The sequence below is a fragment of the Antennarius striatus genome, chromosome 13, assembly GCF_040054535.1.
Source record: "Antennarius striatus isolate MH-2024 chromosome 13, ASM4005453v1, whole genome shotgun sequence".
Classification (NCBI taxonomy): domain Eukaryota; kingdom Metazoa; phylum Chordata; class Actinopteri; order Lophiiformes; family Antennariidae; genus Antennarius; species Antennarius striatus.
This window is the reverse complement of record NC_090788.1, coordinates 3,954,272-3,980,976: the sequence shown is the minus strand read 5'-3', so window position 1 is coordinate 3,980,976 and position 26,705 is coordinate 3,954,272. Positions and strand designations below refer to the sequence as shown.

Below are 26,705 nucleotides of genomic sequence, written 5' to 3'. Positions count from 1 at the left end.
TTCGTTTACAGTTGCTTTAAACTCGTCCAGTGAGTCACATCAACAGGGGCAGCATACTGAATGCTTAATAAATAAATGGTAATAATCAATAATCATGTGTGCACTACCCATCAGAGGCCCCTATAGAACATTCCCTGATCTATTTACTTCTGCTGGAATTTTTTTTTAAAGCACATTTATTCACAAAAAAGAAATAACAAAATAATCATATTCACATGAAATTCATATTGACAACAATATATAGTAGGAAAATAACAAACCAAACAACATCTTACATTTTGAATAGTTTTGTTGCTTGCAATGCTTGATTTTACTGTTAAAGCACTGCTTTTAAAAAAAAGTTTAGTAGTAGTAGTATGATTATTATTATTATAGTAGGATGAACGATAGGGTTTTAAAAGCCATTAATTACTGACGACATTTAATGACTAAAAAAGATTTGGCCCAGAGTAATTCTCTGAAATCATTGTGTTAATTTGAATACAGCTGAAATACTAACAAATACCAAGAAAATGTACAAATGAAATCCCAAATAGTTCAACCGATCTGATCTTCATCTCGATCTGGTTTGTGAATGAGAACAGGGCGATCATGTGACCTCAGTCTGACGTCTGACGGTTTCCTCCTCTATGTTTACCTGCTGGGGGCTTTGATAAAGTGTGTGTGTGTGTGTGTGTGTGTGTGTGTGTGTGTGTGTGTGTGTGTGCGTGCGTGCGTGCGTGCGTGCGTGCGTGCGTGCGTGTGTGTGTGTGTGCAGGCACACATAAAGTTAATATTTATTTTGCCAACTGTGAAATACATCACAAATGTGTTGGGACAGAGGAGGAGGATGAGGAGGAGGAAGAGGAGGAGGTGGAGTTAAAAGGCAGCTGATGGAGGGTGGTCAGCAGAGGGAGAGGAGACTCATTGATCAACTTGCTCTCTGTCAGTCAGCATCATCATCACCATCATCCGCCTCTTCATCATCACTCATGTCGATTCTTCCTCAAAGGATTCTGCAGCGGGTCTGGAGGATGAAGGGCTTCGTCATCCTCTTCTGCAGCCCTTTCCTCCTGCTGCCACTTGCCCTCAGCACCAAGGTAAAACCAGTTAACTTCCAGTTTAAAATGACCAGATTACTCTTCATGCAGCTCAACTGCTGACTAGTTCAAAGTCCCGGATGCTAACAGCTGACTAACACCTAACCTGTGAAGAGGCTGGGTAAAAACCTGTTAAAAGGGACAGTAAAGTTAATTTTAAGTGACATATATTTTATTCATCATTATGAAAAATACAAGAAAAAAAAATCAATTTTATATGTGTAGCTTCATCCGTTTGGTCAGAAAAGCTTAAAGTTTGAGCAGCAGCAGCAGCTTCCGCATTCAGTGGTCACGTGGGCGGCATACGTCAGTGGCGCCCAACATAGCTTGGCAGCCATAAGAAACAATGCAATCCAGGACGCGATTAATTCCAAAAATATCATGGTTACCTGCGCAGTGAACGGTTGTGTCAACGGAACATCAAGAAAACACAAAGACAAGGCCTGTCGTTCCTTAGAATATTAATTCCACACAGTCCAACAGTAAAAAAAAAAAAAAAAAAAAAGGCGGCTAGCTCAATGCTAACATAATAAGGAAAATCCCATTAGCGCGATTAACTTTTCCATACACACAGTAAACCCTCTCATCCCAGGTGTCTTCATCTGAATCACATTCTGACAGAGATATCCAACTAGTTATAATGTCCCGTCAATGGGATTTTCTTTATTATATTAGCATTGAGCTAACCGCCATTTGTTACAGTTGGACTGTGTAAAATTAATAACAACTGTAGTTTATATTTATATGTCTTGTGTTTACGAATGTATAAGGATCAGGACCTGACATTCTGGTCTGATGGCTGGTTAAACTGGCCAGACTAGAACAGGAACTGGTCCTGGAGTTGTGGCAGGTTAGTTCACGGCTGTCGGTCACTGATTGATAAACCGTTTAAATATCCACTGGAATAGAAAACATCCCATCAATGAACACACCGGAGGCCAGAGTGACTCAAACACTTCAGGAAGTTTTTCACACGTGCTCCAAGAAATAATACTGTGTACAAAAACATGTAAAGTATCTGCATTCAGGAACTTTATTCATAAACTACAAAAATGTACTGAAAAAAATGAGTAAGTTTTAATGGCTCGGACATACAAAGATTAATGTTTAGTATCATTTCTTTTTACAACAGATTGTTTTTGTAATAATACATAAAAGAATGCAGTAGATTTTAAAAATTTTGAAGTGGAAAAACTCAATATCTCCAAACTAATTGTAAAAATATATAAATGTAGCACATGAAAGGAACGTCTTCAGCACCGGCATCTGAAAGGACAGCCTGGAAACCTCACAGCAGGTGTGTGTGTATATGTGTGTGTGTGTGTGTGTGTGTGTGCGTGTGCGTGTGTGTGTGATCTTAATGTAAAGGAGAGTTCAGATAAGCTGAGCGTGTTTGGATAGAGGCTTTGGATCAGTGGTCTTCCAGAATCCCCCATTAAATAAAACATCTCTCTGACCCTCAGCGTCCCTCCATGGTTATGCACCCCATACCCCCCCACCCCACCCAGGTATCTAGATGGGCCTCATTCCAGTAAGTAGGGGTCAAAGAGGGAGGGGGGACAAATCTGTTTCTCTTAGCATCGGCTTCATTTCAACTACTTTTTTGGTGTTTTTTGGAAAACAAATACTTAGTTTTTGAGGAATCGGAAAATTGAATCCAGGCTCCAGCCCTGTGTCTTTTTCCCAACACGTTCCCATGTTTTATGGAATCTCTCCAGTGGTTTTTTTGGAATCATGCTGACCGGTCAAACAGCAACAAACAAACAGAATGAGACAAAATAACTTTGACGCATAAATAATCAAAGATAAATAAGAAAAACCTGATATTTAGAAAAGTAGATAGACAGACTGACTGATGGGCAGATGGCTGGATGGATATTTGAGATCACAGCACGAGTGTCTTTCAACAATTCTTCAGTTTTCTAAAATAACATCTTTCCTTCACGTCCCACTGGGACAGAAACCTGATGGTTCACAACCTGTTGGTACTTTAGTCAACAGTTTGATGTCATCTTTCAAATGGAATTCCCATTGAATCAAGATGTTTAATAGGTTTAAAGCTATTCAGCCTGTCTGCTTTTGTTAAACGTGTGTTTATGTGTGTATAGGAGGCGGCCTGTGCTTACGTCATAGCGCTGATGGCGGTGTACTGGTGCACTGAGGTGCTGCCGCTGGCGGTGACGGCGCTGCTGCCGGCCATCCTGTTCCCCGTCCTTGGCATCCAGAAGTCTGAAGACGTATGTCTGGACACGCAAATACACACTGACTTTACTATAGGTGTTACTATAACTACAACAAGACACATTCTTTGTATTTAACAAATATTTCAGCCCAATTTAACAATTTATGACAAGAAATGTTGTCATTTCAAACATCTGTGGAGGTATGAGACGCTTACTGCTGGACTTTCCTCAGTAAAACATTAAAAAGAATTAAGAGGAGCATTGGTCATCAGCTTTTTGTCGTGTGCTTTGACAGTTTTGGGCATTTCCATGCTGTCCATAACCCATATTTTGTATTTAGGGTTTTTGCTTTTTGTTCAGGTGTGCATGCAGTACCTGAAGGACACCAACATGCTGTTTGTCGGGGGTTTGATGGTGGCCGTGGCCGTGGAGCACTGGAACCTCCACAAACGCATCGCACTGAAGGTTCTGCTGCTGGTCGGGGTTCGACCGGCCCTGTAAGTCACCAACTGGGCCACACCGATCAATCACAAACAGGCATTATTTTAGCATAAACACAAGTCATAAAGTAGTAGACAAGTTTGGAATCCTTACCACTTGTGCAACTAAAAATGTGACGTTTGTCCTGAGAGTGAAGCCGACTCCTCGTACAACATTTTACAGTTTCTGATTCCCTTCAGGGACTAAATCTTTTTCGTTTTTCTTGGAAAGCCCTCGGTTTACATTAAAATTTCCAGGGTAGTTGGGTAAAGGGTAGCGTGCATAAAGGTCACAACCACTGTCTGTTGTCTGATAGTTCCAAATGAGACATGAACCGCGGTCTCTTGGGTGAAAGTCCTAAGTTTGTTTGTTCCATTCACCACCCAGCTCTCCCGATACTCTTAAACGATGTCATCTGACGTCCTTCTCTGTTGCCATCAAAGTTCCTAGAGGTCTGGGATAATTAGCTGATATAAGTCAACAAAGTTAGCAGTAAATTCTATTTCCCCACACTTTAATCAAAGTTCATCAGACACACCAGTTGAGTTTCTACCTTTGCTGATTTCTCTGGTCATTTGTTATCGGTTTCATCGTCATTTTTACGACCAGCTCCTCCTTTGTTTCCAAGGTTGATGATGGGATTCATGGGAGTGACGGCCTTCCTGTCCATGTGGATCAGCAACACGGCCACCACTGCCATGATGGTCCCTATTGTCCAGGCCATCCTGGATCAGCTCAAACATAGTGCTGACTCTGAAGCCATGCCCAAGAGCCAAAGTGTTGTTCCACATCCAGAAAAAGAGGAGAAAACCAACAACATCCAACAAGCTGCCCCCCAAACCATGCTGGAGAATGGTACGATCAATAGATTATGCCATCTACTGGACACGCATATAGATCAGATGTCCTATTTTAGAAAGCCCAGCCCAGCATTCCAAGGAATTACATCAATGTGTTGAAAATGGAAAATAAGAGAACTTAAAGACAACTTCTGACCATTTCCTCTCAGGTATGAACGGATCAACCTTAATGCCATGCAAGACAAGAAACATGAGCGACCGTCAAGACAACGAGGGCAATGTGTTGTCAGACGGTCAGATGGATGGACGAACACCTCAGGAAAAACCTCCATCAGACAACAATGGCCCTGGTGAGTTCATCCATCCATCTAAAAATGAAAGGTCTAGAAGATACTCAGGAATTCAGTCAGTCCGTTAACGACTCCACAATCTGTCTGGTAGTGGTCGTCTCTGTGGAGAAATCCTGCTTCCAGATCGAGTCAGAGAAGCTGAGAAACGAAGAGGAGGAGTGGAAGAGGATGAGCAAAGGACTCCTGCTGTGTGTATGCTACTCCGCAAGCATTGGGGGCATCGCAACCCTGAATGGAACCGGGCCCAATTTGATTCTGAATGGACAGATGGGATTGTAAGTACAAATGGACATTATTGATCATCTTACATAGTCGTGAAGGTACCTTAACTAAACTGAGAAATGTCATCCAGGTGATGATTGTACTTGTGTTAAATTCTTTTTTTTATGCCTATATTTAAATAGCAATCATTTTCTGCAAAATAGAAACATTTACAAACTCAGCCCAAGGCAATGATTCTCTTACGTTTAACAGAAAAATCTTTCTGTGGGTTAAAAAATCTTCCAGACATCAAACTTCTGTAGCAGTCAAAACCTTAACTGTGGTTTTTGTCCGTGAAATTCTGTTTTTTTTATGAAAGTGTGTCATTGTTTACGACTTCCCATCTCGCAGACGTTTCCCTGACAATGGTGATGTGATCAACTTTGCATCCTGGTTTGCATTCGCTTTCCCCACCATGCTGCTCATGTTGATCCTGGCTTGGTTCTGGCTGCAGTTCCTCTTCATCGGCTGCAAGTGAGTCACTTATAACATAACATCGATTTTTATCCTTCCTGTGTGCGTTGAATGCTCTTTTTCAATTGTGTTTTATCATACATGCTACAGTCTGTTCTCTCTCCATAAGCAAGAATGGTTCAAGCAAATATAAGCAAATATAAGTATCTTCAATGTAATGGGCATGGATTTGAGGATAATTCATGCCTGCAGTTGTTTGAAACTGAATGTGCTTCAAGATTATAGTCCAAAGTCCAAGAGGTTCCCTAAGCATGATGTTTTTTAAGTATGATTGGACTTGTTGCAGGCAGGTGACTTCCTCTCTGGATCCTCTGAAGAAACACAAGTCCAGTCCTTCCATGTTCATTTTGAATGTCGATTGTTTCAGCTTGCGGAGAACGTGGGGTTGCCGGGCGGTCCAGTCGGAGAAGGAGCAAACTGCCTACAAAATAATCAAAGAGGAGTATGAGAGATTGGGACGGATGAGTTTCGCGGAGGTTAGCGTTCTGGCACTCTTCACCCTCCTGGTGGCGCTGTGGTTTACCAAAGACCCTGGTTTCATGAGCGGCTGGGCGACCAATGTCTTCAAGAAAAAGTGAGTCCAAAAAACAAGTATTACATTGAACAGTATGTAGTATCAAGTATCACAAATAGACCTGGGCGTTAAAACACAAGGATGTACTCTCTATAAACGTAACCAAAAGATGTGTCTGCGTATATACAAAAAGGCTCCTCTCTCCCCCGCTAGAGCATTTCTGTCTTGTTTTTTTACTGCCTGTGGGTAAAAAAATACATTCCTTCTTTTATACATATATATATACATACACACACACACACACACACACATATATATGTGTGTGTGTGTGTTTATATGTGTATATATACAGTATATACATGCATATAAAATATTTATTATATATAAAGAAGGAATTTAAAGAAGGAATGTTTTTGCCCTCTTCTCACCCGTCAGCCTCCTGTGGCTGAAATGAGAATTAAAAACAAATAAAAGATTGAATTATTTATCATCAATTATTATTGATTACATTATTATAAGTTTTAAGTCATTAATTTAAAAAAAATAACAGGCATGGGATGTATAAATTACAGTCAAACACAATATTTAAAATTGTGAAAACAGTGTGAAGCAGGACGTCGATGAGTTTCAAGCTAATCTTCTATGCCAGAAGAAAAGTTAAAATTTTAACTTCTATTAAAAATACTTAGGGGACTGTCTTCCTTGAGCTTTGGGGTATAACTGGAAAAGGCTGTTTAGAGAAAGGCTGTTTAAGAAACAGGTAACATTGTTTAGATCAACCAGTTTGAACTATATTTCAGGTTTTTGTCACCTTGTTAATGGTGGAGTTTTAAGTTGCAGAATATTTTTCCAGAAGAGACTTTTTTCAAAGATAAATACCTTCAAAACACTCAAATTTCATTCTGATAAATAAGAAATACAAGCTGAGAGTAAGTTTCGGAGACTCAGTCGAGTCTCAGATTCAATCATTACACCGAACGAGCCTTTTAAACTGCTGCTCGGAGTTCCTTCTGTAGCAGAAACGCTGCCTTGAATCTATATCTGTCGCAGTGTGTGTGTGTCTGCATTAATCTAAGGAAGGAAAGGATGGGGTGAACCTGTTGGGCTCACGCAGACCTTGCCTCGGGGCAAAATCCCTAAACACACAGGAATCAGAGGTGAAAAACAAATAGAGGCGACGTGGCTCTAGATGCCTGTCAGCAGTTGACCTGCTTTACAAGCACAGGGGCCAGATGTCCTGATAAGTTTAGTGTCGCCCTTGTCTTTACATTAAAATCACCAGCACTGTTATCCAGACAACAAAATTTATCTGAACTTTTATTTTAGCCACAATCAAGCAATCTGGTCTGGAGATGCATGAACGGAAAAATTCCAACCTGCGGTTTCTCTGATCAGGAATGCTGAATGTCTGAAGTGTTGTAAAATATTTTACAGCCCCCTTTCAGAAGAACACCTTGTTAGATAAATGTACATAGAAGACTTTTAATATCTGTGTCATCAAAATCTTATCATCCCTGTCAATGAATCACTCATGATGACGTTGGACCGGAGGACCTTAGAACGTTCGAAACGTCTTGTTCATCACTTCGAGAACATTTTACTGCACTTCTGAACCATGTATGAGCTCCTTAAGTCTGTAGCAGACCACAATCAAACAGGTTGTTCCCCACGCCATTACCTAAAACTCCCCCAAGTTTCATCAAAGTTTGTCCAAAACTTTTTGAGAATTCCTCCAAACAGTCAAAGAAATAATCCAACATAATAACCCAGATCAGCAAAAACCAAACTTCTTCTTTTTCTTCTTTGGTGCCAGCTCTTGTTCCATTTTTTGTTTGATGAAGATGAATGTTCACAACAATGCTTCCTCTTCATTAGTGACCTCCTACGATGGATAAATGAACTCTTGGCTGCAGCTGAGTTTGACGCTTCTTTCCGCTAATCCTGAAAAACAAATTGTTAAAGGCAGCAGGTCACGGACGCGTGATCTCTTTAACTGAGGACGTGTTTGTTCGATTTCATCATGTTTCCTGATTACACAGGTTGTGAAGCTCAAATGTGCGATCAAACAAACTTTAGCTGATGCCAACCGGGGACACAAAAAAAAAAAAAAAAGATTAAACATTTACCTCCAACCTGTACTGGATGGAATAAGACAGGAGTTGGCCTTGAGAACATGTTGATGATGAACCTCCTGCTCATTGTTTATCAGAGCAGAGATTATTTCACTACATTGGTTCACCTAGCTTCGTTTTTGAAGATAAAGCTGTAAAAAAAAAGAAAGAGAGGAAGTGAAAAGCAAAAAAATTTGACCTCCATCCATCGAGTGGGACTGAAACAACTTTTTTTTTACATGTCAGGAAGTAGTAAAGCTGGTGGATGCCAACTACATTAACAGAGGTGATAAATTGTTTGGTTTACCAAAACTCCTGAAGAAGCGACGATATCTCTCATGGAAACAAATTGTTTGTGAAGCGCAAATAATCTAATCTTTAACGTCAGGTGGAAATACCATGAAAACCTTACGGGTCAAAAAACACTCAAAAAGCACAAGGGGTGGATCTGGAAATAACCCATCAATTGTATGTTTGCTGTGAGTACAAACTCGTGCGCTGAAGTTCCCATTCATGAACGGAGCGGCCAGAGTTGCTTAATGTGGAGTCAATAACGTCAGAACGCTGAAAGATAAGGACGATTTGATTTGGCTTCTTTCTAGAGTTCACAGGCAGAAATCTGTTGATCCACCCCTGATGTAAGACTAACATGCGATGGCACAAGCTGTTTCTTAACCTGGATAGATCTCTGTGGACACTTACAGAGATCCCGGTCCACAGGAGGTAACCTGGTGTGCACTAGCGAGCAAAAGGAGAGCCTATCCCACCACCGATGCCCGTCTTTTTTTTCCATCACATGGAAATCAGTCAAAAATGGAACTGAATTAAAATAAACTGCAATGATCAAGAAGCGGGAAACATTTGACACGAGGATTAGCCTCGTTCTAAACTTTAATGGATTCTTCCTGCTTAGCTAGCGAGCCGTGCTACATAGGTAACGCCTGTCGTCTTCCTCTCTGCAGGTACGTCACCGACGCCACAGTCGCTCTGTTCGTGGCCTTTTTATTGTTCGTTCTTCCATCCGAGCTGCCGCACTTCCTCTGCTGCTGGAGGCGGTCGGATAAAGGTGACACACACACACACACACAACATAAAAATAGGCCAGACAGACAATGCTGATGTGTGTGTACTCAATTGTATTTTATTTTATTTTTTCAAATAGAGATGCAGGCGTCGCGAGGCCCCGCCCCGCCTCTGCTCACCTGGGAGGTGACTCAAAAGAAGATGCCCTGGAGCATCGTTCTCCTGCTGGGAGGAGGGTTCGCTCTGGCTAAGGGCAGCCAGGTGTGTTTTTACCTCCACCAAGGAGGCCGTGTTTTCATGTTGTTGAAGGAAAATGGGTGAAATCTGAAAAGAATCTTTTAAATTTTGAAGTCTGGCATTTTGTGAATGAAATCTCATGATTTAATCAAACGTATTTGTCAGGTGTCTGGTCTGTCCAACTGGATGAGCGCTCAGATGATGCCCCTCCAGTCCATCCCTCCTGTCGCCATCGTCATTGTCCTCTGCTTCCTCGTCGCCACCTTCACAGAGTGTGCCAGCAACATCGCCACGGCAACGCTCTTCCTACCGATCCTGGCAGACATGGTATTCAAATGCATACAGTTACACGCACGGTTCAGACACACATCATGGCTGGAGATACAGCAGGACGGCCATTTTTTTTTGGATTTGTTTTAACAAAGCCAAATAAACTTAGACGTTACGTCTGATTGGTTCTTCTTTCCGATGTTTTTATGAGTATATTAATATAAACTGAAGTCAGGCTGTTTTTCTGCCCGATCACAGTCCAAGTCCATCATCTTAAACCCTCTGTACGTGATGATTCCCTGCACCCTCAGCGCCTCCTTCGCCTTCATGCTTCCTGTAGCCACGCCCCCCAACGCCATTGTCTTCTCCTACGGTTTCCTCAAAGTCTCCGATATGGTGAGTCCCTCGTTTGTTCTGACGGGATCTCCGTCCATACCATCAAAATAACCTCCCCCACCTTTGCGCCCCCTGCAGGTTAGAGCAGGCATGGTCATGAACGTCATTGGGATCGCCTGCATCACTCTGGCCATCAACACCTGGGGTCGCGTCATGTTTGACCTGGACTCATTCCCTTCATGGGCCAACGTCACCGGACCTGTGTAGGAGACCGCGCCTGTGACACTCAACCCCTCCTGTAAATATTTAAAATTTAAATCTATCAAGACTGGGAGGTTACACCGACTGCTGGAGGACTTTTAAGCTTTATATACTGTATATCTATCTACCTGGCTCACCTGGCTGATGCCCCGCCCCTCCACGAAGAGGAGTTTGCATACCTTTCAACATGAAGAAAGTGTTTTTCGCCTGTTACTCTTTACATTTATGTGAAATAACTGCTGTAGGATTTTAAAATGTACAATAGAGGTGTTTTATATCTGTCAAATTATATAATATATGCAGTGTATTTTAAGCAATTATAATAATGTAGTTTAAACGAATAACAGCAGTCTGTCGGTCTTTATTTTATGGATTTTTAACAGCTTTTGTTTTGAAACACGTGCGGGAAGTTCAACGATTCAGAAGAACGGATTTAGAATTTTAAAAATGTTTTAATTAATTTTTAATACAATATAAGATTATTATTATTATTTCAATAGTATTACAGTTAAAGAAAAAATCTGGTTTGATTTTCCAAATATGTGCGTGAGCAGCTTTTGCTCAGACATGAAATATCATTAGGTTTTGGACTTAATTCACAGATGCCTTCCCTCGTTTCTACAGCACTTTTTGAAAGATATTAGCATAAATATCTCAAAATACACACCAGTGTATCCTGAAAGCATACAGGTACAAATTAAAGTGTTAAGGACATCTAGTTTTGACAGTTACCAAGGAAGTCCACAAAATAATGGGGAATTTCATCAGAATTTCAGACCAAAGGGAGAAATCAACCAATAAGTAGAAGTGAATTATGCTTTGTTTTGACGCTAACGTTAACCTCTGTGTTTTTATTTTTTGCATGTTTTTGTTTTTTGGTGGAAAAACTGACTCCAGATCTGTAAACAAACAGCAGAACCTCTACTCGTACTGTGAATTTGACTTTTTTTGATCTGTTACGAGGTAAAGCGTAGTGTCTATATTCTACTTAAAAAGCTTTTTACTCAGCAACATGTGAATGTTCTGTACATAATATGACTTCTACAGTTTTGTACCATCTTGTGACTACTCACTGGTCTTAATAAAAAATTGTTCTTTGAAGGAATGTGTGACAGTAAATCTTTCTTTGTGTGATATAAGCAATGAGAAATAATGGACTGTAAATCCACTGGCTGCACTTATTATTGCTTATCAGATATTAGTTTTAAAATAACAGTGAAAGCATTATCATTCGGAGATGGAGACTTAAGTCATATTTAAATCTGATTAGGACAGCTTTTGTGACACAATATATTTGTGATAAAACACGTTTCATGATGACACTGAAATTTGAGAATGCAATGTTTGTCTGTATATGTGTGGCTCTGCGGTAAACTGGTGTTGCGCCTGGAGTGTCCCCAACCTCAAGCCCCCAGTCAGCTGGGATAGGCTCCAACACTCCGCAACACACAACAGCGGATGAAGCGGGTTTAGAAGATGAATGAATGACTAAACATTATTACTAAATGAATCTAACCCAGTGCCTATATCATTTCAAGGTTCTTTACATTATTTAACAAAAAAATGAAAATCATTGAATGCATATTATAAATTATTAGCCCTAAATAATTACATATATATATTTAGTGAAATATCTCTATGAAAGTTAGTAAGGATGTTTTTTCATCTTTTTTGAACACTTAGAGAAAATAAATGTTCAGTTCTGGTTTTGTTGTTGGATGTCTCCCCCTCGTGGCCATAATCTGAATAGCGACTGCCGTAAAGGGTGGTAAATGTCGGAAATGCAGGAACCACTTCCGGCAAACACGGGTCGGGGATGATCAACGAACAACAGAGCAGCAGTTTCTTTGTTGGTTTTATAGTTGTAAAGCTAGTGTTTTCATCTACATAAAGGGTATCTGTTGTTCCAGGAGCTTTAAACCGCATCATGGAAACAGGTTTGAGATGTATTTGATGGCAAACGACGTGATTTCCCCATTATTAGCATGCTAGCATACCTGCTAGCGTCATTTTAATGGATAAGATAAGAAGATAAACGTTTATTCGTCCCACAGTGGGGAAAGTTTCCACTATTACCGCCGCAGAATCAGCGTTAATCACAGAGAAATGGAATAATAGGATAGAGAGTCAACAAATAAAATAAATAATCCCTCATTTTTGAGATTAGAGTTATTTAAAACGGCTCCTACATTTCTACGCAAGTATTCTACTGTTGTTGTTTTTTTTGTCGTGTGGAATTAAAACATTTTATGTTCCCTTGTAAGCGTTTAGCTACCTTAAGAATAAGGCTAATAAAAAAATATAGAATTTTATTTAAAATCCACTTTGGTAATTTAGTGGATTTTCCACTGAAAACAATGATTGCAACTGTAAATCGTCATTTGGTTGATATTTCTCCTCTCCAAATGCAGGATCCCGTTGTCTGTAATGTTGTTGCACCGTATGTGTGTTTCTGTGCAGAAGAGCAGGCCAGGAACCGTTTCCAGTCGGAGCTGGAGTTCGTTCAGTGCCTGGCCAACCCGAACTACCTGAACTGTGAGTCAGTTTTTAAACCAGGCAGGACTGGATGTCGTTTAAAAATTCTAATTGTGGAAAAGCCACATCAGAAGCACCTGAAGCACATGTGTCACACTCAAGGCCCGCGTGCCAAATGTCACTTGCCACATCATTTTGTGTGGCCCACGAGAGCACAGAAGGACAGAGTGTCCAAAAATAAATACAGTAGGTCAGAAAGTGCTGACCAAAAACTACATTTCCCACAATGTAGTAATTAAGCCCTCTGTTATGTTATAACAGAGCAACAATCATATTTTTTCTGTGCATCTGCAATATTTGTAATAAATTCAGAGTTATTCAACATTAAGGAGTAGTTACATTTATTTTACATCACACTGAGTTACATTTATAAGTTACATCCGGCCCATAATAGACAGCCATTATGCTGATGTGGCCCTTGGTGAGGATAAATATGACGCCCCTGATCTAAAGCACCATTATTTACACTTGTAAGTGCTTTCATTCATTCATCGTCAGGACCCGCTGCTTCTGCCATCGCGAGTCGCTGCAGTCTATCCCAGCAGACAGGGGTGTGCAAGGCAGGGTACACTCTGGGCGCAATGCCAGTGCACCGTGGGGGCACATATAGACAGACTAAACACACACATTCAAACCTTCAGGCAATTTGGGACTGGCCAATTCACCTGAAGTGCATGTTTTTGGAGTTGGGAGGAAGCCGGAGAACCCGGAGAGAAAACGTACAAACTATGTACAGAGCGAGACTTGAATTGGGAACCGCCTTGCTGTGCGGCGACAGCACTACCCACTCCGCCACCATGCAGCATTGCGTGGAAACATCCCATTACTTAAATGTTCGGTCTCTTGTATGTTTGTGTCTCTAGTTTTGGCTCAGAGGGGTGTCCTGAAGGAGAGACCCTTCATTAACTACCTGAAGTACCTGCTGTACTGGAAGGAGCCCGAATACGCCAAGTTCCTCAAGTAGGACACTTAGAGTCTCTTTCACTATTGTAAACACACTGTTTCTGTTTTTGTTCCAACTCCACACAACGACCGCTTCACAGGAAACTGAAGAGGAGTAGATGAATGTTTGATGTGTGTTTGTACCACCTTACATTCCCTGTAAGCACCACAATAATGTTTCACCTGAATTATAATCAGAATCAATGCTAATGAGTAGCTTTCTCACGAGTGCACTCGCGACCTGACATCACAGAACCACTAACATGAACGTGAATTTTCCCCACACAGATGTTTTACCTTTCAAATTACTGAGATGCTACATGAATGCACCATAAGACAGTACTGCCATCAGCATGAGTCACATTCCTCTGCTAAAAACCTGAGCAGACGAGTAGTGCATTGTCTCCCCTCACCTCCCCCCCTCCAGGTATCCTCACTGTCTGCACATGCTGGAGCTGCTGCAGTACGAACACTTCAGGAAGGAGCTGGTCAACGCTCAGTGCGCCAAGTTCATCGACGAGCAGCAGCTCCTGCACTGGCAGCACTACTCCAGGAAGCGCACCCGTCTGCAGCAGGCGCTGGCCGAGCAGCAGCAGCCTCAGCAGCAGCCACCGCCACACGGCAACGCCGCCGCCAAGTGAGAAGGTCACCGGAGGGTGGATGAGGACTGCTTGCAGAGGAATAGGGGGGGCAGACTGCTTGGATTAGGACTCAATTGGATTTTTGAAGGCAGTAACACTGTTGGAGAGCTCAGAACGCTTCACAATGGTGTCCCAGTCTCTGCTTACTTCATTTTACCTACAGACACATTTTTGATGATGTGCTGCGATTGACAGATTGCGACCAGGAACGTGTCGACTGGGGAACTTTGCAGTGCTGTCAGTGTTTGTATTAAAGATTCACAGATCAGCAGAAACGTGCTAATCAGTGAATCAGACACCCACTGGTTTATCAGTCGGGACCCTTACATAACAGAGTTAATCAGTAACAAGCAGCAGCTCCGATTAGCTGTGGAAATTTTTCGGTTGTCAGGCAGAACTGCTTTTTCCTGAAGCAGTGACATCATGAGGGTGCAACACATGACTTCCTGCTGAAACTGAAATATTACACTGCTCATAGAGTTTGATCCCAGACGAAAGTTGAAATTACAAACTTGGTCGGATGTTCGGAAATCTTATTATTGATCTAGAAGTTTGGAAATCACCCTTTTCTTAGCGCTGATCCTCTGCAGGGCTGCTGTACCGAGAGGCTGGACCCACCCTGGACTGATCACCAGATCAGTGCAGAAACAATAAGTTGCACTTACATTCACACCTGCTGGGATATTTGGAATATGTTTCACCTGCACTGCACATGTTTTGGGACTATAGGCCGGGAGGGAACACCAATGGCACAGGTCACACAACCTCCACACATAAAGACCCCAGGTCGGGATTCAAACCCACAGCTTTCCTGCTGTGACACGGTTTCCCAGCTTTTAGGTCACAAACAGGATCTCTTTCCACCCAGTGAGGTCTTTCCTGCTTTCATTTTTTGTTTTTTATCACGTAGGAATCATTGACCACATTAGTTAACATCTTAAAATGTTTATTGAGGGTGTTTTTCCTCTCGAACAACAGAATATCATGTTATTGTTGAGGTAATATTGAGCTTGCATTTCTGTATTTTGCCTGAATCTACGTTCACTTTTAATAAATGTCTGATATTTCTGATAATTTAAGCTTTTATGTCATTTTCTTTCAGTTATGTGATGACATGTTTAATTTACATGAACAGAAACTGCTGTCGAGAGGTTTCATGATGGAATTCCATGATGGCTTTTACCAGTGTTAGCAGGACATAGAAAAACTGAACTGGGTTTTTTAAAAACCTGGAGAGAACTTGGTGCAGAAAAACGTTTTGAAGTCTATAAGGAGAAGCGTCCCAAAAAAATGTCATTTCATGCACTCATTTTAAATTGATCATACACAAACTTGAGAAAGACACAAACCTGACTAAGTCTAGGCCAATTTTAACAATTTTTGAAAAATGAATTGATATTCAACTTCTTGAATTCTGTTTATTTTTTCTAATTTGTATTAATTTGAATACAGACTTTTTACATGATAATTTTAATTACAGGACTCTTCAGGCTCTTATTCTGAAGGATATTAAGCGGAAGTTACTTGTGTCTGTTCTCTCTTTACTACACCGGTTCTGTTATAAACGGGACGAGAACGGGACGCCAGCCTGACACCTGCAGAAATCCGAAGACGAGGACCGACGGATCGATACGGTAACGCCTGATGCTGAATGGGTGTCGTTGAACGGATGTGAACATCACGTCCATCTGGGTTTCGATTAAAACAGTGTTATTAACTAACTCAGGATGGGTCAGAAACTTTTTGTCCTTGATTAGTTCAACTAAATTAATATCTAAATGAATAAATAAAAATAATAATTAACTCAACCATTGATTGACCTGTTCTTGACTTCAGTAGAAATCTTGACAAATACTGACCGACGCTTAAGACTGTCTGTCAGGAACCTCAGGCCCACTTCTAGGGCTTCAATATCTAAAACAACTGTCGGAGATAAAAATTAAAAAAAAAAAATAAACATGAGAAGACAGTAATAAAATATCTGAAAAAAGTTATTTATAAAGAAAATGACTTGATTTATATAGACAACAACTGTTTGGGGCCGAGGTACCAGATTGTGTACTCAAAAATTCCTTTTTTTGTCACCCCAAATAAGGTAAAAAGTTATCGAGTCCCAAGAACTGTTAAAATAGTAGACTTTTAAGTATGGTGTTATTGCGGGGAAATTTAAATAGAATAATAAACATAAACAGAAAACACACTTGAACTATAGCTAAGTATATTTTTTTTTTAAATCATTTCAATTACTTCTGGTGCGGATGAGCGTCCATCCATTCATTTATCTGCAGCTGCATGTCTGCCTTACGGTTCACGGGTGAATGAAATACAATATTTTAATACTATAATTTATAAGTAATGATATCATATTTTTATGCATATTCTATTTTTTAATTTATATTTTTGTTTCAAACGAACTGGCTCTTCTGCATACTGTACTTTTATTTTCTCGTCGCTGTTGCTCCGCCATTACGTCACTTTCTTGACTCGCATCTTCATTGGCGCGATACTTAACTTAAGCCCCTCCTCTTCCGGTGTACGCCGCTATTGCCTCTTTGTATAAGGAAGAACGGATTTCACAGCGAGTTAAAATGTTTTTTGGGTTCTAACATTCATAGCTGCTGTTAAAAAAACAAAAAAACAAACATCTTCTGTTTCCTTTAAAGTTGACGAGTTCTCCATCAGGTTGGTGTCGTTCTGTCCCAAAGCAGAGGACGATGTTTTCAGTGTTTTCTTCTTCTTTGTCTCCTCCTGCTTGTTTTTCTGTCTCTTTGCCAGTGAAATTAAAACAATGGAGGTATTTCATTTTAACCTGCTCTCCCCCACTATTTTAACAAACTGAACTATTACACACATTTTGAATTTATTTTACTTTACCTGTCGAACACAAGATGGATGAAGTGCCCCGTGAGAAACTAATCTGGACTGGAAAAGAGTGAACAGAGGTAGATGAAGTAGAGTTCCATCTCTTGACCGTAGGACCTGTCATGTGTTTGCTGACCTCACCCACATGGACTCCTGGAATGACAGCCTGATGGTGAACACCACCGCCGGCTGTGTTCCCCCTCCAAACATTCTGGCAGGGACCCATTGTTCCTGCGACTCACTCAGTTATTCTCTCATGCTGGGGGGGGGGCGGCGTGGAACAAAGGGGGTTATACACATGCAGGTGATGGGGAGGTAGAGCGGCAGGAAGCGATTTCAAGGGGACGATGCCTTGCTCAGGGGCACCTCGGCAGTGGTTGGGGAGTGAACTGACACCTCCCACTGCCACTCACACATGGAAATTTTTGTCCGACTCGGGTCTCAAACCGTCGACTTCCGGTCCCCAGTCCTAGACTCAGTGGACTGAGGTACTGCCGCCCCGTGTTAATCTAGTGAATCTGTTGCGCGGCTACTTCCTGTTGCCAGCAGGCGGCTGTTCGACTTATGGTTGGGCACCGAGATCCTTTTCTGTTGACCGATAAACACGCTTCTTGTTGCTCTGCTTGTTTACAGGGTTTGTCTTCCTGTCAGGACTTTGATGATGTTGCAGCGTGTCGTGGTGATCGGCGCTGGGGCGGCGGGACTCTGTGCTGCCAGACACATCCTGTCCCACCTGAATAGTTTCGCCCCGCCAGTTGTGTTCGAGCTCACTGACAACATCGGCGGCACCTGGTGCTACGATGAACGCGTTGGGACGTACGACAACGGACAACCGATCCACAGCAGCATGTACAGAGACCTCAAGTACGGAGCAACAACTGTGTCTATCTTTGAAAATGAATGTTGGAAAAGCTGCAGACGGTCTGAATGGTTTTTGATTTCCTAACAGGACCAATTTGCCCAAAGAGGTGATGATGTTCCCCGATTTCCCCTTTGACCCTAAGCTGAACAGCTTCCTGCCCCATCAGGAGGTCCAGAGGTACCTGGAGAAGTACTGCCACAGGCACAACATCTGGCCTCACATCAGGGTGAGTCCTCCTGGTCCTCACCCCCTCCTGATGGTGTGACTCCCATCCCATCAGTGGAGGAGAACGATGGAGTCACCCTTTGTCGTTTCTTTCCATGTCTCAGTTCAACACAGTGGTGGAAAGGGTGATGCCCGTTGTCAAGACAACAACGGGGGATAAGGCGAGGACAACGTGGGAAGTGACTTCATCTGATTTGTCAGGTTGTCAGAAAACCGAGACTTTCGATGCCGTGTTTGTCTGCTCGGGGTAAGAACTGATTGATTGGTTCTTCCTGTCATGTGATTGATTATAAAGTTGAGGATCGACTCTCTTTCAGATAATGCCTTCCTCCACAGACAGAGGGCGCCGTTCGGTTAACCTCCCTGAGGTTCACGATTTGTCCTGTCTGGTCACACTTCCTGTCAAAGTTGCTTTCAGTCAACTTTGGGATGAATGTTTTTTATTTATTACATCCTGTTTTCACCTTAATTTATATATGGAATGCTCTGATTTGTTTGTGTTTTCAAGGCACTACTCAGACCCTTATATCCCCAACATACCTGGGATAGAGAACTTTAAAGGTACAGTCCACAGGTTTTTATTAATTTCATATGTTACCCAAACATGAACTATAAAGTAGGAAAACTAAACTATTGTCTATCTGCCTGCAGGAAAGGTGCTCCACAGTCACTCGTATAAGTATGCAGAACCGTTCTCGGGTCTGTCGGTGGTGGTTCTGGGAGCCAAAGCCTCAGGTCTGGACATTTCCATCGAACTGGCCAAAGTTGGAGCTCAGGTGACCAAACAGTCACTCTGCCTGACATTCAGCAAGTTTTGCATGTCCAAAGTAAAATTACGAGTTTTTGTGGTTCTTTTTACCCGTTTGCTTCCTGCACACAGATGGTTGTTATGTGTCGAAAAATGTTATTGGTCGAAATGAGAATTCATGTGAGGAAAAAGGTGAAAATAATTGGCTTTCAGATAAAACATCTGGATGGTTTGCCATATTCAGTCGAGTTTAATTTAAAGCAACAACAGCAGCAATTAAAACCGGACTCTATATCAAACAGCCCCTTCTGAAAACAATGAGTTCGCATTTCTTTCCCTTTCCTCCTATCCAGGTGACTCTGGGTCACCGGCAGCCTCGTTTCACCTTCCCTCTCCCTGCGGGGATCACACAGTCCACCTCGGTGGTGGCAGTCGAGGAGGACGGCAGCCTTCGCTTTGAGGTGACCTCTCACCCCTCCTCCAACATGCTACTAGCTCCAATAGGCCTCTGCTACTTCCTGTACATCCAAATGAAATTGATTACTGTGTTAAAACGACAACTTCCTGTTTCAGGACGGGTCCTTGTCCACAGCTGACGTCCTGTTGTTTTGTACCGGGTACAACTTCAAGTTTCCATTCCTGGACGAGGCTCAGTTGGGTCTGGACATTCAGAGTCATGTGATGTCCCCGCTGTACCGTTACATGTTCCCTCCAGCCTTCCCCTCGCTCTTCTTCATCGGGGTCGCCAAACTCATCTGCCCTTTCCCCCACTTCCATTGTCAGGTCAGATAAAATAAGTGCTTTTATGGCACAAGCATTCAGTTTGTTTCCTCATTCTGACTGACAACCACAGTGGGTCAAAAGCTGCACCCAAACAAGGGTGGAGATGTTCAAATAAGAGCAACCAGGAAGTTATTTCAGTTAATGATATATCTGCTAACACTGATCAGTAATCAATGATGCCGTCCTTCCTCTCTGCAGGTCCAGTTTGCATTGGCTGTGTTGGACGGGAAGATCGTTCTGCCGTCGGCGGCCCAGATGGAGGATGAAGTGCGACAGGAGCAGCAGGAGAAGCTGGAATCGGGAGTGAAACAGCGCCACCTGCTGAACATCCAACAGGATCAGTGGGACTACTGCCAGATGCTGGCTCGCACTGCAGGCTTCCCGCCGCTGCCGCCCGTCATCCAGAGTCTGTACGTGGAGGTATGGCGACAGCGGAGCGTCCACCCCCAGCGATACCGAATGACCAACTACAAGCTGACCAGCGACACGCAGTGGGAGGTCGTCAACGTATAGACGCTGAAAACACGTCTGTGAAAGGTGTCGGTGAACCTCTCTGCTCGTTTCATAGGCGTTTCCTGTCGTCTGTGACGCTACACACGTCGTCCAGCAGCACTCCGAGTGAATCTATGTATCCCAGTCCCCAGAGGATGAACCTTGCTGACTCCGCTGGTGACAATTCATTCTTGCCTCGCTCTGAGGTGTATATATTATTATTTAATAATCATTTGTTTTCAACTTCAAATGTCTCTACCTCTAAAACTTCAGCGCCAACTGTGACAACGTGTGATTGAAGCATTCACTTTCCCTTCATGATGAACCCTGTGATCCTCCTGCTCCTCAGTGAGCAGCAAGTCAACATTTACTCAAGTAAATGTTCAGATACCTCCGAGACTAGTATTATACAGATGAGCCTTGCGTGCTAATTATAATGCTAATGTATTAAATTGTGACTGTGACTCAGCGTAATGCTAAACCCAGATACCCAGCAGGTTAAAAACCTGCCTGCTAAACATCAGCATGTTAACACCATTGTTAACATTTAGCACGAGCGTGCGTCAGTGAAGACTCATAGCTGCAAGCGCTGGTGTTAACTTAGAGTTAACATCTCATCAGTTTTAGGGCATAAAAAGAAATTTAGAGTTTATTATTACCTAACATGAAATATAAATTTGAACTTGCAGAACCACAGAAAAATCCCCCGCTGAACACATTACATATATTGATGGTATTTCATATGATGATTTAAAGAGTTGTCTCTTTCGAAGTGTCTGTCCTCTGATCAGCGGTGTCAGAGGCCCAACTGTGATCCTTCAGCTGATTAATCATTTCTGGTACCGACCGGATTCACAAGTTAACCATGAACGAAGCCGAGGACACAGAGGGCTGATGTCAACAGACTTTAATCCACATATTACGACACAAAATGTCAAAATAGATGGGTCAAAAACATGATGTCTGACAGACAGACTGCCCTGAGCTCAGAAACTGGTAAAATGAAGCAGCAACATGCAGACCGCTGCTCTGTGACCAACATTTGCACAAATCCTCTTACTTTTAGAAAGTATTTTAATAGCAGTGAAGGTTTATTTCTACAAGCACCTACTAGAATAGAATACTAGAATACTAGAATAGCAGTGAGCAATGGAGCAATGTTGTTCCTTTTTGACTGATTTTATAAAATGTGTTCTGTTTGCCTTTAATCCTCTCGAACAAGTTCCTGTTGGCAGAAATTAATCTTCATTCCATCTTTTGATGTGGAAATTTAAAACTTCTCAGAACGTAATGTGATTTGTAGATATTAGTCAGCTGATGGATAAATTAATGGTATAGAAAAATTTGTGATTTACTAGAGAAATGTTTATTGTACTATGATTTTTTTAATGAATTTAAGGATGATATAAAGAAAGTTGATAGTTATGAGATTATGTGCCCTAAATTGTTACATATCCAATGTGTATCATGTCCCAAAACAAGACTACACACTCATTGTACACAATCTGTAATACCACTGATCTTTAAATAAATGTAATAAATTCATTTGTAAATTAACCTTGAGTTGTTTCAGCACCTACAATTTTCAGTATCTCCTCTGTGGGAGGACAGTCGTCACAATATGCTTTAAAATATTTACTGTATGTATACTTCATTCAACAGAAATGTTTATCTATAACCAGCATCTAGATACATGGATGTTAAATTAAAGCAGGAAGTTACAGAGTTGTCAGAGAGAAATGAAAATTCTTTAAATTCAAAGGCACAATTTATTTTCCTGGTGACAAAATTAATTTCGAAAAGAACAAAAATGAAATTTAATACATGTAAATTTGAGGACACAGCTTTGTTCTTTTCGTGAAGCTAAAAGTCAGGACTTGTCTTGCTTTTATTTTTATAACATCACATAACCAAAAATTAAACACTTAAATACAATAAATCATTAATAAATGGCAGAAATCATATTGGTCACGTTGTATTTTTAGATTGGCCCCTGTAGCAATCGCTCTCTGGAGGGTGAGCGGTTTATTATCTACACTGGAGCCCACCTACAGGGAGCGATCAATACGGTTTTGCTTCACTTTCTTTGTAAGTTTTTCTGAAGATGTGAGGACAAAGAATATCCATAGTTGTTCTATACCTAGACTCAGTATAGTTCATAATAGAAAGTCAACAATCACGCTGGATATTAAGTATTTATCAGATACCAACTAAATGTAGTTCAGTAATCTGTGACTGTAATCCACCCATAATTCTGGTGTTGCCCAATCAAATAGGTATTGGCATTGATCTAAATAGAAATCTTCAAATTTAAAATAATTTTACTAAAAAGCGAAATGTCAATAACAATAAATATCCCTAAAAAGGTGTTATGCTTGGGTGAAGAGGGAAGAAACCTAGAAGATGACCCGTGAAGACTTGGACTCATTTTCCACATGTACAATCCTTTCGACCTTCTCGGCCACCTCTTGGTCGTCCTCGCCTTGTCCGTCTTTTTTCAGCATTTTCAGCGGCCACCAGAGGGAGCCGTTCCCGCGATCTCTTCGAACAGTGTGTTCTGCTGGCCAGCAGCAGGGGGCGCCCTTATCCCCCGTCAGGAAGTAGAGGAGAGCGTTGAGCCAGGCGTTGCAGGATGCTAGAGGCCGGGTGACCTTGTAGCAGATGGAGACAGTCTTCATGACGTTGCAGCCACCGAGCTGCCCCCGCCTCAGGAGCAGAAACAGCGTCCGAGTCACGTGGAAAGGCAGGAAACATAGTGCAAACAACAGTGTAATGGTTAAGATGGTTTTGATTGACTTTCTTCTCCTCCGGATGTAGTGCGAGTACTGTGATCCGGAGATAGAGACCGAGGTTCTCTCTCTATCTCTGATTCCTTCTGTTGGCCCATCCACCACTGAACCATCCTCCCCACCTTCTATGGAACTGGGAGGAGAACGCAGGGTCTGAAATATTGTCCTGACCACCTGAGAGTAGCACCAGGCGATGATGACAAAGGGTACAAAGAAGCCCAACAGGTGCAAGATTATCCCATATGGGACATAGTCTGCAAATTCCTTATCAATGGCATCATCCCAACAATTCATGTACCCCTGGTGGTCCTCCACCTGAGATCCAGTACTGTTCACGCCTTCCGTTCCCCCATCAGGGTCAACAACCCCGCCACCTCCTCGTCTGACATATCCCGTCTGTGCAAACCTGAAGATGGGGCAGGTGAGAACAAAGACTACCACCCACACCAAAGCACAGGTCCCCTTCACCACCCGTTTGCTCTCCAGAGTGATGGTTCTCATTGGATGGCAGATCCCCAGGTACCTGTAGGGGACAACTAGGGGTGAGTTTGAATCCTATACCTTTACCTTGTTCTTGTTTTTAATTTCTAAAAAACACAGGAATGATAGCGTGGTCATAAATGAAGTAACAAGGTTAATGAAAAACCGTCAGCAAGTTAATGGTGAATAAAGTAAACTTAATTTGGATCCAATTCACAATTGAATGTTGTTGTTTTTTTGGTTTTCAATGCCCACTATTGAATTTTAATAAAATAAAATAGTTGTACAATCCTGCTAACGGAGAAACAAACAGAATCAGGTAAAAATATGTTTTTTTCTGAGCACGTACTTACACCAAGATAAATCGAATTCTTACAGCAGCTAAACAAAGATCCAAGTCCACACGGTACCTTCCATAAATACCTCTTTGTATTGATCATAAAATTATTTCCTTGGAAACATAGCATTAATATCAAACAGTAGATGGCAGCAGTGTCAAATCCCTCCTAACAAAGACCAAACACATAGGCTCAGGTAAAAGTTAATAGATCATAACAAATTTGCAATGACAACAGCCTCATGAAGTCCATTAATCTGTGTGTGGTTGTTGACTGGAGTATTTTTAAAGCATCTTCTTCTTCAGTGCTTTTAATGGAGCTGTTCCCTGTATTCAGTGATAAATAAATTAATGCATTTTCATTGTTTGGTACATTCAGAGAGGTGTTTCTGACCTTTAGGTGGAAACCCGACTCTTTTAAACTACATACAAGTCAGCAAAAAGCATACTTGGTAGCTTTATTTATTGGGGCAGTGTTTTTTGGAGCACCTTACCTGTGCACAGAGATGCAGGTGAGGAAGAAGATGGAGCAGTAAAGGTTGAAGTAGAACAGGAACCGGACAAGGCGGCACATGAAGTCCCCGAAAACCCAGCTGTCCCTCAGCACATAGCTCGCCACCAGGAAGGGCAGCGACAGACCGTACATCAGGTCAGTTGTGGCTAGGTTCACCATGTATATCAGCGAAGTGTTCCAGCGTCGGCTGCCACCACCACAGCAACCACCTTGGTGACGGCAGGAGCGTAGCAACACCACCGAGTTGAGGGTGAGACTGAAGAGGAAGGTCAGGGAGTAGCAGACCGGCAGGAAGACGTACTTGTAGGATTCATCAATGCTGCAGGATGATTGCGGGAGGTACGACGTTGGTGAGGTGCCAGACGTGTTCTGTTGGTTGGGTGTCACCAGAGCAGCCACCAAAACGATATTTGGACTGATGTTGGAGGCTCGACCCAATCCCATGATGGAGTCTATGTCAGGCAGAGCTGGGTTGGTTCAGGTTCCTCTAGAGTCATCTTCAATCCATCTGTCTGTCTTTCCATCTACCTATCTGTATCTATCTATCTATCTATCTATCTATCTATCTATCTATCTATCTATCTATCTATCTATCTATCTATCTATCTATCTATCTATCTATCTATCTATCTATCTATCTATCTATCTATCTATCTATCTATCTATCTATCTATCTATCTATCTATCTATCTATCTATCTCTTTCTAAACAACCGTTGACTGATCCTTGTCTCGGGCATGTGGACGGAGTTTCTGTGACAAAAGAGGAAGAAAACACGCAATCATTACTTTGGAATAGCTTGTTCAGAATGTGCCGCCGGTGTTTTGCTGATGAAGACCGTGTTTCGCTCAATTAGCCCCTCAATTATTAACTAAACTTTCCGGAAACCTCTCTCCATTCATGTAGCTTCTCCGTACGATGGGTAGGTGGGTCTGTTCTAGTTGTTGAGGCGTTTGGGGTCAGGGTTTAAATTCAGGCTCATGTTTTGGAACAAAGGTGTTAAACAATGTCGCAATGACTGTTGGCGACTGCGCATTCAAGGCTTCAACACAACAATGGCGTCACGCCACCTCCTCTCCAGAGGAGAACCCATGCAGACTCATATTGCATTATAAAGAACTTCTGAACAATGAAGGAAAGTACAGACACTCCTAGACATGAAGAGTCAATCAGGAGAAAGACCAATAGTTGTAGAGGAGAAGAATGTTCGCATGCTAATTATAACCTTTCGCTGCAAACCCTACAAAATCAACTCAAGTTTTGCAGTGAAATCATTCATGTTCATCAAGGAGCAGAGCGACCTGATGTCAGACCGAGGTGATGAATCACATCCTCCAAGCTTCTGTGACGTTGCTCATTCTCAAACATCTTAGTGCAACCAGGAGATTGCTCTACAAATGAAGAGAAATTCCCCCTAAATAGTAAAGACCCCGTTCTGCTTTTGCTCTCAGAGAAAATCCTGCATGTAGGGAATCTGACAATCCTTTCTACATCTTATTTCCCAACTGAAGGGACACTGGTGTCGCGTCCGGAATGCACCCTGCCTCACGCCTGAAGTCCACTGGGGTAGTCCACTATGGCAGATGCATGTATGTATGAATAGATATAAGGGTTAAAACCTTTAAAAAGCATATATTTGATATCCCATTAGCTAAAAGTTTGCTCCCTTATTTCAGTAATGTGACTGGTCAGTTGAGGACAGTCACCTCATCCCGGATTGATTAGGCTGAAAAGTAATGATCGTTTGAAATTTGAAGAGATTGTTTTTGGACTTGACACCTGGAACACAGCGGTACGGATCATCCTGACATCTGAGCTTCCCACCCTGAGAATCGCTTCAGAGGACGTGAATATGATCTCTGGTTGTTCACTCACAGATTCTGTTATGATGGCAAGAAAATAAAAGAGGCAAATCCTGATCAGGAGAAGCTGGAAACAAAAAATGACTCAAATGACTAATAGGTTGTTAAAATTCTTCATTAATGACCAATAGCATAACTGATCTCTCAGTAATTTCAGTGCTTCTGTTGCCTTTGATCAGAGAATACGTGACAGCTACTGCTAGTTTGGTCTCAGTTACATGAAACTTTGGACATCAGTCCAGTTTGACCAACTG

The 26,705-nt window shown here is 41.9% G+C and overlaps 4 protein-coding genes across 6 annotated transcripts; 3 read left to right on the top strand and 1 right to left on the bottom strand.

The window, feature by feature from the left end:
• Positions 1-902: 902 nt before the first annotated feature.
• Positions 903-11,480, top strand: slc13a5a (solute carrier family 13 member 5a). The gene is made up of 13 exons (XM_068331139.1): positions 903-1,079; positions 3,188-3,316; positions 3,623-3,759; positions 4,371-4,597; positions 4,752-4,892; positions 4,984-5,167; positions 5,505-5,627; positions 5,995-6,201; positions 9,215-9,318; positions 9,415-9,536; positions 9,678-9,839; positions 10,041-10,178; positions 10,257-11,480. Exons 1-13 carry the CDS (start codon positions 972-974, stop codon positions 10,383-10,385), a joined length of 1,911 nt encoding a protein of 636 aa, XP_068187240.1. The 5' UTR covers positions 903-971; the 3' UTR covers positions 10,386-11,480.
• A 696-nt stretch (positions 11,481-12,176) lies between these two features.
• med31 (mediator complex subunit 31) lies at positions 12,177-15,571 on the top strand. Of its 2 annotated transcripts, none has more exons than XM_068331140.1 (4): positions 12,177-12,316; positions 12,840-12,914; positions 13,778-13,874; positions 14,284-15,571. In XM_068331140.1, exons 1-4 carry the CDS (start codon positions 12,307-12,309, stop codon positions 14,495-14,497), a joined length of 396 nt encoding a protein of 131 aa, XP_068187241.1. In that variant the 5' UTR covers positions 12,177-12,306; the 3' UTR covers positions 14,498-15,571. The 2 variants fall into 2 exon arrangements, with proteins under 2 accessions (XP_068187241.1, XP_068187242.1); XM_068331141.1 differs by having other exon boundaries at positions 12,182-12,316; positions 12,843-12,914.
• Positions 15,572-16,068: 497 nt separating this feature from the next.
• On the top strand, positions 16,069-22,006 carry LOC137606239 (uncharacterized). Of its 2 annotated transcripts, none has more exons than XM_068331411.1 (9): positions 16,069-16,131; positions 17,993-18,223; positions 18,309-18,447; positions 18,551-18,693; positions 18,955-19,007; positions 19,098-19,222; positions 19,548-19,655; positions 19,768-19,977; positions 20,176-22,006. In XM_068331411.1, the coding sequence occupies exons 2-9, from the start codon at positions 18,018-18,020 to the stop codon at positions 20,488-20,490; spliced, it is 1,299 nt and encodes a 432-aa protein (XP_068187512.1). In that variant the 5' UTR covers positions 16,069-16,131; positions 17,993-18,017; the 3' UTR covers positions 20,491-22,006. The 2 variants fall into 2 exon arrangements, with proteins under 2 accessions (XP_068187512.1, XP_068187511.1); XM_068331410.1 differs by lacking the exon at positions 16,069-16,131 and adding an exon at positions 17,041-17,179.
• An 816-nt stretch (positions 22,007-22,822) lies between these two features.
• LOC137606602 (P2Y purinoceptor 3) lies at positions 22,823-25,033 on the bottom strand. Its single transcript, XM_068331928.1, has 2 exons — positions 24,570-25,033; positions 22,823-23,781 (listed from the first exon to the last, which is right to left on the bottom strand). Exons 1-2 carry the CDS (start codon positions 25,031-25,033, stop codon positions 22,866-22,868), a joined length of 1,380 nt encoding a protein of 459 aa, XP_068188029.1. The 3' UTR covers positions 22,823-22,865.
• Positions 25,034-26,705: the final 1,672 nt, after the last annotated feature.

What these genes read in the sequence shown, in the direction of transcription:
- slc13a5a (XM_068331139.1), top strand. Translation starts at nt 972, where the DNA reads ATGTCGATTCTTCCTCAAAGGATTCTGCAGCGGGTCTGGAGGATGAAG. An exon ending in ACCAATGTCTTCAAGAAAAA is followed by an intron (nt 6,202 to 9,214) that starts GTGAGTCCAAAA and finishes TCCTCTCTGCAG; the next exon opens with GTACGTCACCGACGCCACAG. An exon ending in CTGGAGGCGGTCGGATAAAG is followed by an intron (nt 9,319 to 9,414) that starts GTGACACACACA and finishes TTTTTCAAATAG; the next exon opens with AGATGCAGGCGTCGCGAGGC.
- med31 (XM_068331140.1), top strand. An exon ending in CAACCCGAACTACCTGAACT is followed by an intron (nt 12,915 to 13,777) that starts GTGAGTCAGTTT and finishes TTGTGTCTCTAG; the next exon opens with TTTTGGCTCAGAGGGGTGTC. An exon ending in GAATACGCCAAGTTCCTCAA is followed by an intron (nt 13,875 to 14,283) that starts GTAGGACACTTA and finishes CCCCCCCTCCAG; the next exon opens with GTATCCTCACTGTCTGCACA.
- LOC137606239 (XM_068331411.1), top strand. Translation starts at nt 18,018, where the DNA reads ATGATGTTGCAGCGTGTCGTGGTGATCGGCGCTGGGGCGGCGGGACTC. An exon ending in ACATCTGGCCTCACATCAGG is followed by an intron (nt 18,448 to 18,550) that starts GTGAGTCCTCCT and finishes TCCATGTCTCAG; the next exon opens with TTCAACACAGTGGTGGAAAG. An exon ending in ACGGCAGCCTTCGCTTTGAG is followed by an intron (nt 19,656 to 19,767) that starts GTGACCTCTCAC and finishes TTCCTGTTTCAG; the next exon opens with GACGGGTCCTTGTCCACAGC.
- LOC137606602 (XM_068331928.1), bottom strand. Translation starts at nt 25,033, where the DNA reads ATGGGATTGGGTCGAGCCTCCAACATCAGTCCAAATATCGTTTTGGTG. An exon ending in ACCTGCATCTCTGTGCACAG is followed by an intron (nt 23,782 to 24,569) that starts GTAAGGTGCTCC and finishes TGTCCCCTACAG; the next exon opens with GTACCTGGGGATCTGCCATC.